The sequence below is a fragment of the Mixophyes fleayi genome, chromosome 4 (genome assembly GCF_038048845.1).
Source record: "Mixophyes fleayi isolate aMixFle1 chromosome 4, aMixFle1.hap1, whole genome shotgun sequence".
In the NCBI taxonomy this organism is placed as follows: domain Eukaryota; kingdom Metazoa; phylum Chordata; class Amphibia; order Anura; family Limnodynastidae; genus Mixophyes; species Mixophyes fleayi.
Genome location: NC_134405.1, coordinates 210,256,362 through 210,271,974, shown reverse-complemented (window position 1 = coordinate 210,271,974; position 15,613 = coordinate 210,256,362). Strand labels below are relative to the sequence as shown.

Sequence of the window (15,613 nt, the reverse complement as noted above, 5' to 3'; positions counted from 1 at the left end):
ATGTGTTGCTTCTAAGCGTATGATATCTAAGTGAATATTGTCATGTAGATCATCCTTACATACAACCCAAGTAGTACAATATTGTACAATAGGACAAATGTACAACTGCTGCTTCCATAGTTCACTGCAAAATTGGTTGTTAAGATGGTCTCTAAGGACTCTGACCTATCAGCTAAATTAAGCAGTGATAAAAAATGAACTGGTGTCAATCGGCTGGAATCCTCCATATCAAATACAAGCCAAGATTTAGCATTGTAATTTGTCTATAGTTTATCAATATTTTCTCCTATGACTTTCAGTTGCTTAACACTCAAGTACCAACAGTATTTATCTCAAGAAATAAATCCCAGTATTTGTCCATGAAAACCACCCCAGTATATGCATAAGCAATGTACATACCAAAATTTTGAGTGAGGTTGAGATCCCTCCATTTCTGTAAACCTTCATAGAAATATGTTTCAACATCCTAGTTCAACAGATAACAGAAATTAGGTAAACCCGTATAGTTTGTTCAAGAACTGGAATTGCATAAATGCTTACGGGAGAAAAAATAATCACTTAAAATATTTCAATAATCTCCAAACAAATTGTACACACAAAGCCATAGGCACAAGTTTTTAAAACATAAATAAAAATGTAAATAAAATTAATATACATGAAAATAAGAATTAGACACATGCAGTGTTTTTAAACTGCACTATTTACTAATGAATGCTGGGGGCATAAACCCATTAAATCTTCGATAGTAGAACTGGCCTAATAATGACTATATTTATTTGTCACTGTGCAGTCTGCAGGAAGACATACCAATAATGTGATGCTTTACATTGATAAAACACAGAAGCATGTATAGGCTGGGTGAACTTACTAGTCTCCTCAACTAAATCACAGTCAGTTTCACTGCAATAACTTTTCTGATTATCCATACAATGAGTTTCTTTGTGTTTTAGTCATCATGAAACGGGGAACATCTCCAGATCCCACTCCCAAATTGTCATATCTTACCTCTGAATTGCCTTCTTGTCTGTCAATGCGATGTATAATGTCAATGTTCACATTTGCTAGTCTTTCAGAAAATGTCAGAAACTGAAAAAATAAAAAAAATACATACTATTCACAAATAAAAAATCCAAAGACAGTAGCATTCATATTATACAGTGTTTGTTGATCATAAAGTCATCAAAGTATGGGAGTAATTTATAACCAGAAGGCAATGCTTATTCACCAACTGCTTTGACAAATGAGAAGTTTTGGGTTTATCTAAACATTCTAAAAAAAAATTAGGAGCTGTTGTTTCGGAATCTAAATTCCAAACTATAGTTTTACAAGGTTACTTGATGTTACTTAAAATATCCAAAACAGAGCTTATAATCTTCCCTTTTCCCAGAATCACTACCTCCTCATAAAACTCCCTCACCAACACCACAATCTACCCATTGCCTTGAAGTCACCCTTTCTGCCTGCTTTACTCCGCACATCCACTCTCTCGCAGTCCTGTCGGTTCAACATAGAAACATAGAATGCGATGGCAGATAAGAACCGCGTAGCCCATACAGTCTGCCCAATTTTTAACCTATCGTAACCTCAAACCCTATTTGATCGCTGTTCTTTGTAAGGCTATCCTTATGTCTATCCCAAGCATGTTGAAACTGCTCTACTTTATTAGTCTCCACCACATCTGATGGGAGGCTATTCCCCTTATCCACTGCCCTTTCTGTGAAGTCGTTTTTCCTCAAATTTCCTCTGAACCTACTTCCCTCTAGTTACAGTGTATGTCCATGCATTCTTATATTTCTTATGATTCCATCCTGTACCTTGTTAAAACCCTTGATATATTTGAAAGTTTCTATCATGTCCCCTAGTTCTCTTCTCTGCTCCAAACTATACAGATTAACATATTATAGTCTTTCAGGGTTGTTTTGTGCTGTAGGGCATGCACCATTTAAGTTGCCCTTCTTTGTACAGTCTCTAATGCATTTATGTCCTTCTGTAGATATGGCCTGCAGAACTGAACACAGTAGTCTAGACAAGGCCATACAGTAGCAGTATTACTTCTTTCTTTCTGATACCGATTTCTCTCTCTATGCAACCAAATATCTGACTTGCCTTCTTCATTACATTGCTTACCTGCCTTTAAGTCACCCGAAATAGAGACTCCTAGATCCCTTTCCACTTCAGAAATTTTCATTATAGAACCATTAATACTATATTTAGCCTTTGAGTTTTTGAGACCCAAGTGCATGATTTTGCATTTTTTGCCATTAAACTGTGGCTGTCACTCTCTTGACCAATCCTCTAGTCTACCTAGATCATCGATCATTTGTTTTACCCCTCCTAGTGGGTCTAGCCGGTTGCATATCTTTGTGTCATCTGTAAAATGGCATACTTTCCCATCAATACCATTTGCAATTTCACCAATAAAGACATTAAAAAGTACCTGTCCAAGTACAGATTCATGAGGTACTCCACTGGTATCCTTTCCTTCCTGTGAATGCATTACATTTACTAGAACTCTCTGTCTTCTATCCTGCAACCACCTTAGAATCCAATCCCAAGCTTTCAAGTGTATTTAACAGTCTGTGATGTGGGACAGTGTCAAAAGTCTAGATAAGCTACATCTACACCCCCCCCTGATCTATTACTTTAGTCACCCATTCAAAAAAAGTTACCGAGATTTGTTTGATATGACGCCCTACCACCCCCCCTTCCCCCTCCCAATAAATCCATGCTGTTTGGGATCCTGTAAGTTACTGGATATGAGGCATTCGGCAACTCTTTCTTTTAAGAGTGTTTCCTTCAGTTTCCCTATTACGGATGTAACTCAATGGTCGGTAGTTGCTTGCCTCTTCCGTACTTTCACTTTTGTGCAACCTCTGAAATATTTGATATTAGGATATGCCCATTGCTAACCCAAGATGTAAACAAAACTCTTATCCATTCTTTCATCGTATCCTGCTAGATCTACTGTAACTTCCTCCTATCTGACCTAAAGGCCGCGGCAAAACAGACTTTCCATGGTGACACCACTGCAACTTTCTATATTGGCTACCCATCTCCCCAAGAATTCAATCCTAAAATAATAGCAACACTGTAAGAAAGAAAGACAATACTACTCTCTACATTAGAAAAAAAAGAATTTCTCTTTACATTATAAATTACAGAATTAGGCAGACCTTATCCAACCCCCTGGATGTGCAATGTGATAGAGAAAATCTGCAATATATATATGTAGAATTGCAATTTGCATTAAACATATGGACACACGTAAGGCCTTGTTTACCAGACAACAGAAACACAATTTCTCAATAACTTACATTTTCAGGATTGCAATTTTACTGAGCACTACAAGATTTTGTTAAGTAATTATGTACAGAAAACTTGAATACTCATTTAATTAAGCCTACTAAAGAACACATGAGAGAACATTTTAGTACCTAGAATGGCTGCTGATACGACCTAATCTTGCAATACTGTAGATTCGGTTACAGACATGAAACATATAGCAAGAGAGCTTTTAAAATGCAGTCATGTGTATGCTTACTATATAAGAAAGTAAAAGCACTGTAGAAACTTTTATTACTGGGAATATGATTATAATTAATTTACATTTTTGACTGTTCCAGATACTTATTCATATTGGTACTAACGTCCAAAACCCAGTTTCACCAGCAAAATAGTCTATAAGCTGCATTGATTATATCTCATATTGGATGGCAAAAGATCTTACTTACTGATTCTGATAGCAAAAATCAGTGATAGGCAACATGATACACGCATGGACGGCCCTCTAGCCTTCCAAAGGCCCACACAATAGCATTAATCTCAATAATTAAGACAATACATTTAGTCAAAGAAAAAGACACCTATCTGTAATTATATATATATATGCGGGCATTTTGAACAAGTGTTACAAGCTAGAACAAATAAATCTGACAATAAAGCAGGAGCTGCAGGCCACAGGTGAAAGCTCGGAGGGCTGCATTGGGCCCTGGGGCTGCTGTTCCCCTTCAGTGGCCTAAATCATCACACTGGTAAATGTTGTCTGCCCATTTGAGGTCTATTTCACATTAAGTTAGTGTGTTTTTCTTTTTTACAGACTTAGGAGTGGATTCAATTCAACGCAACATGCCAAGGAGTGCCTCCAGAAGAGTCAGCGAATGTTTCTCCCCGCTCATTATGCTCACACCCCACAAAAGTGTGCAGAGCATTAAACAGAGAATACTTACAGTAATAGTCTGTAATGTGTGCAACCAGACATTGCAGTGTCGGGCAGCACATTACAGTGAATTTGTGCACCCTAGAATAATATCATTAGAGCAAATGTGTTTTTATAAATCAAGTGTTTTGCAAAAGTAAAGTACCCAACAAGGATAACGGGGTCTACTCTATTTATGAACCTCTGAAGAGATTTCCATCCTGGATAATACCTCAGAAACCGTAACATGCCTATTTATTAACCAGAAGAAAATATGTTGGCTTAAAAGACTCCTAAATCTGTAGTGTGATTGATATACTATCTCAGAAATATGGCCACATGCCGTGAACAGAAAGGGATAAATGTTTGTACAGTAGCAGAGTACAGCATTTAGCATGGATTTGTAAGAGAAAGAAAAAAGGGCAGAAATGAGCTGGTATACATATAGCAAGATCTTGATATCCATTGATTTCACATCTAAGCAAAAACCTATGCAACCATCATAAATGTATGCCATGCCGTTTACCAATCCTGATGCTTATATATATATATATATATATATATATATATATTGATAGATTGTAACAGATAATTTTCTGTTTATATTACACTGGCAACTCATAACAACAGATCAAGGAAAAGTTATTTAAGAAATAGATATTTTATCGTGGCAACAGGTTACAACATGTGTGAAATGAACTGACATGGCAAAGTGCTTTTCAAACAAAGCAGAAATAATTAATTGCAGCAAATGTTTAGATACGTGTGTCCCCTTAAAAAGACCGTTTCCGTCTGAAAACGAATAGAGAAGCTAATTTACAAATAATATGAGCGAAACATTACCTTAAAAGTGTTCTCGGACTTGTGGTGAGATGATTTTGTCTTCATGGTTCACGAACAAATATAAATCCGTATTACACATAAGCCAGTGGGAAATACTGTGTATATGTATGTATTAAATTGTTGCACTTTCTCGTCCACACCATAAACACGTTTCTATTAACTGGAAGCTGCCATCTTGCCCTCGAGTGACGTAGAATAACAGAGGATTTCCGGAAATCGAAATAATCTGCTTTTCACTTGCCAATCACAATATGGATGACTACGCACGGTCTTGAAACGCCATATTTTGGTTGGCGGTCTGTTTTGTTTTGTTTTTTTTTGTCTTAGAAACGTACAGGTTGCATACACTAGTCTTGCTCTCTCTTTTTTTCGTTGATCCTAATTTTAAGGGACAGTCCCATATTTTAAAATTTAAACACGTATACCTGAGAATGTCCAACTACGCAATACATTTCTTTTATTTTTGATACAATTTATCACTGATCCTTATTCTATCTTTTGAAGATAATATTTATGGAACAGGAGTATGTAAAATGTGAACATTACATTGCATACATTATAGCAACGTTTAGTGAACATGCTATTATGGACATTATTGTACACTGTGGTCTATTTAAAAAGCAGTGAAGAGCCAAAATCAACTACAGGCAAGTGCGCCACAAATTGTCTCATTTTGGCCCACCATGCAGTGACGTGACAGCGTCCTTTTGGTGCAGTGTGGGGCCGCAGTCTGCGTTGTTGGACATGCATAGCTGTTCCTCCTTTCACAAACAGCATTAGGCTGCCTGCAAATAAGAAAACATCATTGTGCAGGAGGGGGGACCTTTCTCATGGGTTCCCAGAGCAGGTATTTGCAGCGGTACCGCCATCCAATAATAAATAGACTTCCAAGTTCACCAAGATCAGGGGCAGGCTGGACTGGGGGGAGGGACAGGGGGGCATCTGCCCCCCAGGCCGGTCCCATAGTGGGCTACCTTGGGCTGGGTCACTGGGCTACCGCCCACCTGCATTATTTTTCTTTTAAAATAGGCTGCTGAATCGAATCTTGCCCCTCGGGCCAAAATTTGCCAGCTCTCCCTGATCATAATATAACTGTTGTGACTTATGTTGTTGAATTGTTGGACTAGTTAAGCAGCGAAGTGTCAGAGGAAATTACTGTAAAATTAAAATATTAACAATAACATTTTTAGATGTTCCTTTTTCCAGGGACACTTCATTGATCTCATTAATAATATGTCTACTAAACTTTGTTTTAAAGTGTTTTTTTATAAAAGCTAATACAATAGAATATAAAAACTAAATTCAATACTTAAAGAAAATAAGCAAATTTAATAAATTATTATGTTGTGTGCAAGTAGGTTATTGAAGTCAAATACTGTCTTTTAAATAAAAACCAAAGTTGCATATTTCATAGATAGATATCGATATATAGATACAGTATATTAAAATGCAATGCCTCCACATCCATCAATTCCTTTAAAAATTAAATGGGAATCTTCTTGCCTGCAGCAAAGTAATGCAAATGATAATTCATTTATGTAATTGATCTAATATAGCTATGATGAATGAAGCACAATTAGCTGAAGATCATACAGCTGCAAATAGTCGTCGTCATCATCATCACATATGCAACAGCTCTTCAGCAAGCCAAGAGATACGCCATCAGACTTGTGTCCAAGTCTAATTGAGAAGCAATTACATGAACACTCCTATACCACCTCTCCAGGTGTAAGGAATTGTAAGTCAAAAATATGAAAAAACTTGATACGGATATATGTCTACTTTTTTGTGTGCATGACAGTATAAAATATGCATACCTTATGCAAGAAAAAAAGAGATATACCGTATATAAGCCGACCCGAATATAAGCCGAGGCACCTAATTTTACCACAAAAAACTGGGAAAACTTATTGACTCGAGTATAAGCCTAGGGTGGGAAATGCAGCAGCTACTGGTAACGTGTAGATGGTACAGAGAATAGAACACGATCACTAATTAATACAATTAGTTCTAGTGAACGTGAGAATTCCACCAGTCTTCATGGAGAACACCTCTAGCAACATATATAAGATACAACAGCGTCCATTAAACAATAGTTACCACTCCAATAGGGTAATTAGTACTACTAGCAAAAAGACAGCCAATTGCAATTGTTAATTGATTCAATAAAGAGGAAAACTCCAGAAAATTAGATTGCATGTATTGAAAGAAAGGAAATTCTAACGGTGATTGTTCCTAGAAGTAGATATATCCAACATCTAGTAATCAAGTTATTACATACGGTCTGCAGATGTCCCAGTGTTGGGGGTGGTCACTTAAAATGATCCCCTCCTCGGCCTCTCACGACAATAGTTGATCATGCGTCCAAGCGCAGGTGGGCAGAACAGTGGATTCTCCAGACGCAGGTGGCGAGGACGCGTGTAGCCAGTTGCATCTGGTACATTCCTCACAGCGTTCAACGCTTTTCACCTGGCAGGTTTCCGTAGGGCTACTTAAGCTTCCTAATTTCCACCTCAGCCTTTTACTTACCTCCGCAGTGGAACGCATGTGCGTTCCACTGACAGGAGGTTCGGCATTTGGAACGCAAATGCTTGAAGTTAAGAGCTGAGGGACCGGAGAACAGGTAAGTTCACTCGTTTATAAGCCAAGAGGGGCTTTTCAGCATAAAAAATGTGCTGAAAAAGTCGGCTTATACACGAGTATATACGGTATGTCCAACTCTAAATGAGCCCCAAAATATCTAGCAATAAAAGACAATATAGTAGGAAAGTTTGGGAGATATACGGAAAAGAAAGCACTTAAATGTTAAAACTAGAATGGATTGAAAGTTCATTATGGAAATACAAGGAATACAGCAATGTAATGGTAATACAAATAATAATAATCTAATAATAATAATAGCTAAGGAAGAAAAAATAAAAATTGAAATGCAAACAAAATTGTTGTATTAGATAAAAAGACAACTGATCTCTTAAAGCTGTATTATCACTTATCTACAGGATATTACTAATGTGCCTCTCCTCCTGGCTGCTACAAACAGCCATTTTTTTCATGGGGATCTGCTAGTCCTGTTTGTAACCCCTCCCCCACCTTACCTGTACAGCGGAGCCAACGTGCAGGTGTAGAGAGGAGAAAGAGGTACCGACTTCCAGGGAAGTGCTGGCTCACCATGGGTCCTTCCGTCAGAAAGAAGAGGAGGAGGAGGGTAATGCCCCCAAGATGATGCAATAGAAGCTTGGGAAAGAGTCAGAGGAGAGCAGGATTGCTGATGTGAGGACATTCTGGAGAGTGCTGGTTGGCTGGTCCACTTTCCCAAAGAGAACTTCTAGTGTGGGATCCTGAAATGGGTCGAAAGCCTAGATCCAGCAGTGCTCTGTATCCAGAGTGGTTCCAGTGACCAGCTGAGCTCCATTACCCAGAATGTGTCCAGCACCACAATGGTGGTCTGGTATGGTTCCAGTGACAGTGTCAAGCAGGTGTACAGTGTTCACAGAGGGTCTGGTATGCAGGGGAGCTCAGGGTCTAATGAGGTCCAGACGTCTGGAGGGTATCCAGGCGTCCATTAATTTGTCAGGATCTGCCTGCAAGCCCTATGCATTGCATGCTGCTTTGACTGGCAGCTCCTGCCTTTTGGACTTTATTATTGTGGCAGTACATCTATTTAGCAGAGGTGCTGCTATTGTGCTCCTTGTTTTTACTAGGGGTTAACCTGCTCATTAATTATCCTGTGCACCTGGGTGTGTCCCTTCTTATACCTGTCACTCCCAGCATGCATTGCTGGTTATTGTTGTTACATGCTGTTGTTGCTGCCTTTCGGCTGTACTTCTGGACTACTTGCTGCTTGGGATCTCTCCATACCTCCTGCTTACCTGCATCATCTGTGAACCTGGTATTTACTTCTGCATTTCCCTGCAAGCTCATTATTACACCTTCTGGTTTGTATTCTTCAGCAAATAAACATTGTATGTTTTCACCATATTTGTGGCTCCTTGCATCTGTTGACATATACATATATCTAACTATCTATATATATATATATACTACATACTTTGCATAGAATTCGTTGCCAACCATGGCACACAACAGTAACACGAACTCTACAAAAACGTTGTCGTAAAGCAGAACGTCACTGGCGTAAATCTTGTGCCTCTAATGATGTCATCACATATACTGATATCTACCACTCCTATAGAAATGCTCTGGACACTGCAAAACAAACATACTTCCAATCTCTAATCTATGCTCAGGCTTCTAACCCCAAACGCCTCTTTAACACTTTTAACTCTCTTCTGAATCCACCTGCCCCAAATCTTCCAACTAACATCAGTGCACAGGATCTTGCTTCCTATTTCAAGGACAAAATTGATAAGATCAGGCTTGAAATGGTATCATCTCCCTTGACAAGCAATCGGCTCAATTCCTTTGTAGCACCCTCTGACACTCTTCATTTGATCCCACAAATGAAGAGGAAGTTTCTACTCTCTTCTCATCTTCCTACTTTACTTCCTGTCCTCTTGATCCCATTCCCTCACAAATTGGTATGTCCCTGTCTCCTGTGCTCATTCCCCCTCTAACTAAAATCTGTAATCTATCTCTTTCTACTGGTATTTTTCCATCACTATTCAAGCATGCAGTGATTACTCCCAATTTAAAAAAACAGAATTCTAACCCTAACTCTTTTGTAAATTACCGCCCCATCTCCCAACTCCCATGCCCCTCCAAACTTCTCGAGAGAATTGCCTACACTCGCCTCACACACTTTCTTACAGCAAACAACCTATTGGATCCTCTTCAGTCAGGCTTTCGCTCTCAACACTCCACAGAGACTGCGCTGACCAAGGTTGTCAATGATGTGATCACAGCAAAAAATAACAAAGATTACTCTCTTCTAATTCTCCTGGATCTCTCTGCTGCATTTGGCACTGTTGACCACTCTCTCCTCATACAAACGCTACAATCCCTAGGTCTTGAAGGCACTGTCCTATCCTGGTTCTCATCCTACCTATCTAATCGCTCTTTCAGTGTTAATTTCTCTGGATCCACCTCTGCTCCGCTTCCTTTATCAGTTGGAGTACCACAAGGCTCAGTCCTAGGTCCTCTGCTATTCTCTATCTACACCACTTCTCTTGGGAAACTAATAAGCTCCTTTGGATTTCAGTATCATCTCTATGCGGATGACACACAAATTTATCTATCCTCTCCTGATCTTTCACCATCTGTGTTGTCTCGCGTTACTGACTGTCTTTCTGCCATTTCATCTTGGATGTCTTCTCGCCAACTCAAACGCAATCTTTCAGAAACTGAATTAATAATATTCCCACCCAAAAACAGAAGCTTCCTGCCTGACATTTCTATTTCTGTTGATAACATGACCATAAATCCCACCCCGCAAGCTCGTTGCCTAGGTGTAATCCTTGATTCACAACTGTCATTTATTCCCCACATCAACTCTATATCTAAATCATGTTACATACACCTAAAGAACATTTCCAGAATACGCACATATCTGACATAAGACACCGCAAAAACATTAATTCATGCACTCATCATCTCCCGCATCGACTATTGCAATTCCCTCCTTACTGGTCTTCCCAAAGTCAGACTTGAACCCCTACAATCTATTTTGCACGCAGCGGCTAGATTGATTTTCCTTACTAACCGTTATTCCTCTGCTGAGCCACTCTGTCAGTCTCTACATTGACTGCCTGTATATCAATGAATCCAATATAAAATTCTTCTACTAACATACAAGGCCATCAACAAAATTGCACCGACATACATCTCCTCACTTATCTCAAAATATCTCCCTACTCGACACCTCCATTCTGCACAAGATCTACGTCTCTCCTCCACTCTCATCACATCGTCCAATTCTTCGTTACAGGACTTTTTTCCGGGCTGCACCCAATTTGTGGAATTCCCTCCCACGCACAATAAGACTTTCCTCTAGTCTTCAAACCTTCAAGCGTTCACTGAAAACCCACCTCTTCAGACAAGGTTATGATATTCCTCAACCACCATCTTAATTTCCCTAGATTACCCTATTACCATCCTCTACACTGCTAACGCAAGACAACCCTCTGACCAACATTGCAACACACACAGCCCACTCAATACTTTTACCTTTGCGTTCTAGCTGGTCCATTGTGCAATATGATGTAGCACATGCCCTTGTGTTTCTAACTCCCATTGTTCTATAGATTGTAAGCTTACCTCTCTGTTTGTATGTATTACCCAGTATTGTCTTATCAGTGTTTGTTCCCAATTGTAAAGCGCTACGGAATTTGTTGGCGCTATATAAATAAATGTTGATGATGATGATGATGATGATGATATATATATATATATATACTTATAAGTGGTGCTAAATTCAACTCAAGTCCCAATATAGTTCATAAGTTTCACCCAAACACCTCTTATGTACAAGCGGCAGCTGTGTTGCAATAATCCAGATGTTTGGTCCGGTAAAGATATTGTAAAGGATAAAAGGAAAGCAAAGCGCCTGATCGTGTGCTATTTCTGAATCTTTTAGCTAAAAAAAGTGATATTGTAACTAATAATAATAATATATATATGATATATAATAATATATGATAATAATAACCAACATCAAAACACCCCGTGGATGTAATTGTGTGTACCAGATAATAAATAAAAATCGCTTATCTGTAGTAGTAATCAAATCTCAAATCTCTTGATGTCTCTTTCAACTTAGCCTATCCAGGCTAATGTATAGCAGTCAGGAGGGAGTCCAGCAGCAGCCTAGTCTGTCTGAGTTTGACTAGTGTTATACTGAAACAATATTACACTATTGCTGCTTTCCATATGTATCTTGTACAGCCTGTGAAGCACACAACTTTTACATACCTTATCGAAGAATCTATTCGGTATGCATATACAATATCACCTTTTTTTGGCTAAAAGTTCCAGAAATATTACACTATCAGGCACTTTGCTTTCGTTTTATCCTTTAAAATAGAGATAGAGATATCTCAAAGGTACACACACACACACATATATATATATATATATATATATATATATATATATATATATATATATATATATATTTTTGTAAAGTGATTTGTTGTTACAGCAGTTGCATGTGGCTCCAGAAACATGCCAAGTCACCTACCATAGCAATACAGCAGCCAGTATACTCAACTAGTAACCATTATGCCTTTCCTAAGCCACTCTACATTGTCTTTTTGTGATAAAATAAATGCACCACACAAACGTTCCTCCAGACAGGCATGTTTTACCCTTATTTACTCCCTTTAACACTCAACAAGCCGGGCGGAGGATTCCTGAGTCGATATCTGGTAGAAATCTAAAAATACTTGACTCCAACCAAGATTCGGGTGGAGGCACTGCGCTAGATGAAACTTTACTAAGGCAGCCACCTGTCCACACTTATCCCCAGCCCCATGGCCTGCATTTCAGTACAGGACGAATTTAGTTAATCTTTAAATGGTGGTGTGTGAGCAGATCGACCAATCATATACCACAATCTATTGATTCCAATCTTGTATTGCTTCTGACCCTGATCCCCTCTCTTGTTTTTCCATATTGCATCTGTGTTGCCTGTATGTGAATTTCGATTGCATTCTGATTTTGAACCTGTGCTGCCTAACCTGTCCTCGGCCTGGATCTTGCTCTGCCGTGTTCATTTATTTTAGTGCACATACAGTCAATGATAGCGTAATATTATGCGAAGAAAGTTGTACTCCTGTTACTCACCGGACTGTGAGTGCCATTTCTCCTGTGTTCAGGAACCGTGGCCGTCCGCCATCCTGAGGGTCTGCGCATGTGCAGCCCTTATGAAACCTTCAGTTCCTGTTGCCTTTAATTGATTGGATGATCAGGCAACCCTCCCTATTTAAACCACCTATGATCATTACCTGGTTGCCTGATCTTGGAGTCTCATTCCCCATGAGCCTCTGAAGGTGTTCCTGTGTTTCCTCGTGTATTCAGCTCCAGCTGATTCCTGTCTACTACGATTGTGGTTTCCAGACCACTTCAACTCTCCTGTGTTCATCGTGTCTGCACTCAGCTGATTAATATCTGCTACTGCTGCCGGATTCCAGTCCGCCTCAACTCTCCTGTGTTCAGCGTGTCTGCTCTCCGCTGCTTCCGTTACTACTGCCGGTTTCCAGATCGTCTCAACTCTCCTGTGTTCATCGTGTCAGCTCTGCGCTGATTCCTATCTGCTACTGCTGCCGGATTCCAGTACGCCTCAACTCTCCTGTGTTCAGCGTGTCTGCTCTCCGCTGCTTCCGTTACTACTGCCGGTTTCCAGATCGTCTCAACTCTCCTGTGTTCATCGTGTCAGCTCTCCACTGATTCCTATCTGCTACTGCTGCCGGATTCCAGACAGCCTCAACTCTCCCGTATTCATCATGTTTCCAGTTTTACTTACTACTGCTTCCTGAGTATTGCTCCGTTGATTACCGGTTACCTTCCGTGGGCTGCACCAACCTGATTACCACTTCCATCCTCCAGTGGTCTCTCCTCCTGCCGGCGTTCAGCCGTTCAGGTATCCCTGCACGTCTCCTTGACAGTCTGCTCTCCTGAAACGCGGTATGCATACTTTCCATTGACTTTGCTATTGTATTGCATATCCGTCTGGACTGTGTTGTGTTCATCTCCGGAGTCTTCCATCTACTGAAGCTATTGTTACTATTGACTTTGTTTCCTATTACCTGGATCTCTATGGTGACTTTGTATACTTCAAGCAGCGCTTGTCAGTTATTATTATATTGTGGTTATCATCGTGGGATCAAGTTCCGTGTGCCCCGTGTATTCTCTGCATTCCATTCATCTCCTCGTGCCCCTCCTCACATATATATAGCAGTGGTACAACTTGCTGAACGCAGACCACTGACTCCTGTTTTCCCATTGGCACCAGTTTCAAGTATCCTCTCACATAAGCAGTGGTACAACTTGCTGTACGCAGACCACTGACTTCCCAGTGACCTACTTGCACCTGGAATCCATTCCTTCACTATAGACAGTGGTACAACTTGCTATACGCAGACCACTGACTTTCACTACCTCCTCTCTACTCCTGGACATTCCTCCTCACTATAGCAGTGGTACAACTTGCTGTACGCAGATCACTGACTCTCCTCACGTTTACTTGTCCATCTGGTTCCTCGTGTACATATCTCTAATCATTACCAGTTGCTGCTAGTCATAGACTTTCCTTGAGCATTCTCTCACCATCTGCTGATTCTCCTGTTCCGTTGTCACCCTGCTACCAGAGGACCATAGTACCAGCTATATTACTCTGGTAAGAACATCATCTGGTGATATCCTGGGCAAAGACTCCTAGTGCCCGTGACAGTAAGATCAGGCCATGACAGACCCAGGAGCGGAACCTACAGCTAAAGAGATGCTGCAGTATCTGGTTACCCGTATTGAACAACAAGATGTTCGCCAACAACAATTGCTGCAATGTTGCCAGGCATTAGCCTCCCAAAGAACGTCTGCACAAAATATCACAGCTACTGTTGATGCTCCTGTGCCTTCCTCTGTTTCCCCAGTGCCATCCCAGGTGTCTACTGCTTCCACGCTACACCTGCCTACTCCTTCAAAATATGATGGAGACCCCAAAACATGCAGGGGTTTTCTAAATCAATGCTCAGTTCATTTTGAGCTTCAACCTCACAATTTCTCTACTCATTGTTCCAGAGTGGCCTATCTCATTTCCTTGTTTTCTGGACAAGCTCTTGCATGGGCTTCCCCTCTGTGGGAAAGAAATGATCCATTATTACAAGATAGTGCCAAATTTATTTCCACGTTTCGAAGTGTATTCGATGAACCTGGTCGTGTTATTTCCGCTGCATCCAGCATCCTCCGTTTACGTCAGGGTTCTCGTACTGTAGCCCAGTACGTCATTCAATTTCGGATATTAGCCTCTGAACTTCAGTGGAACACTGAAGCTTTAATTGCCGCCTTCTGGCAGGGGCTTTCTGATAAAATTAAAGATGCACTGACTACTCAAGAATTATCTACTTCTCTAGAAGATTTGATTTCTCTTTGCCATCGTGTAGACATGAGATTTCGTGAAAGAGAGTCTGAAAAAACAACTTCATTTAAAGCACCTCTTCGCTCAAGTCCTCAAGTTCGCCAAGTTTCATCTCCGGTGATACCTATGGAGATAGGTCGCTCCAAATTAACTTCAGAGGAGAGGGACCGAAGAGTAAAAAACAGACATTGTATCTATTGTGCTGATTCAACTCATATGCTCAATTCATGCCCTAAAAAATCGGGAAATGCCAGGCCCTAACCAGTTCTGGAGAGGTGAAGTTAGGGTCCCTGGAGTCCTCTCCATGTTCTATGAAATTAAAAGTTTGTGCTTTTGATGTTACTGTTTCCTTTGCTACCAAATCTTTCATGTCCCAAGCACTTATTGACTCTGGAGCTGCAGGAAATTTCATTTCTAAATCCCTCGTGAATCAATGGTCCCTACCAGTGATTACTTTGAAAATACCTATTACTGTGACTGCTATCGATGGATCACGCATTATTAATGGTCTCATAACCCAGAGTACGTCTCCAGTAACCCTTCAA

The 15,613-nt window shown here is 40.1% G+C and overlaps 1 protein-coding gene across 1 annotated transcript in view; it reads right to left on the bottom strand.

Moving 5' to 3' along the window:
- Positions 1-5,218, bottom strand: part of UTP20 (UTP20 small subunit processome component) — a 128,256-nt gene extending 123,038 nt beyond the window's left edge. Inside the window, exons 1-3 of the mRNA XM_075209252.1 lie at positions 5,039-5,218; positions 1,006-1,086; positions 400-466 (exon numbers count right to left, since the gene is read on the bottom strand). Coding sequence (XP_075065353.1) covers positions 400-466; positions 1,006-1,086; positions 5,039-5,083 — 193 coding nt within the window. The 5' untranslated portion in view covers positions 5,084-5,218. The remainder of the gene's footprint in view (positions 1-399; positions 467-1,005; positions 1,087-5,038) is intronic.
- Positions 5,219-15,613: the final 10,395 nt, after the last annotated feature.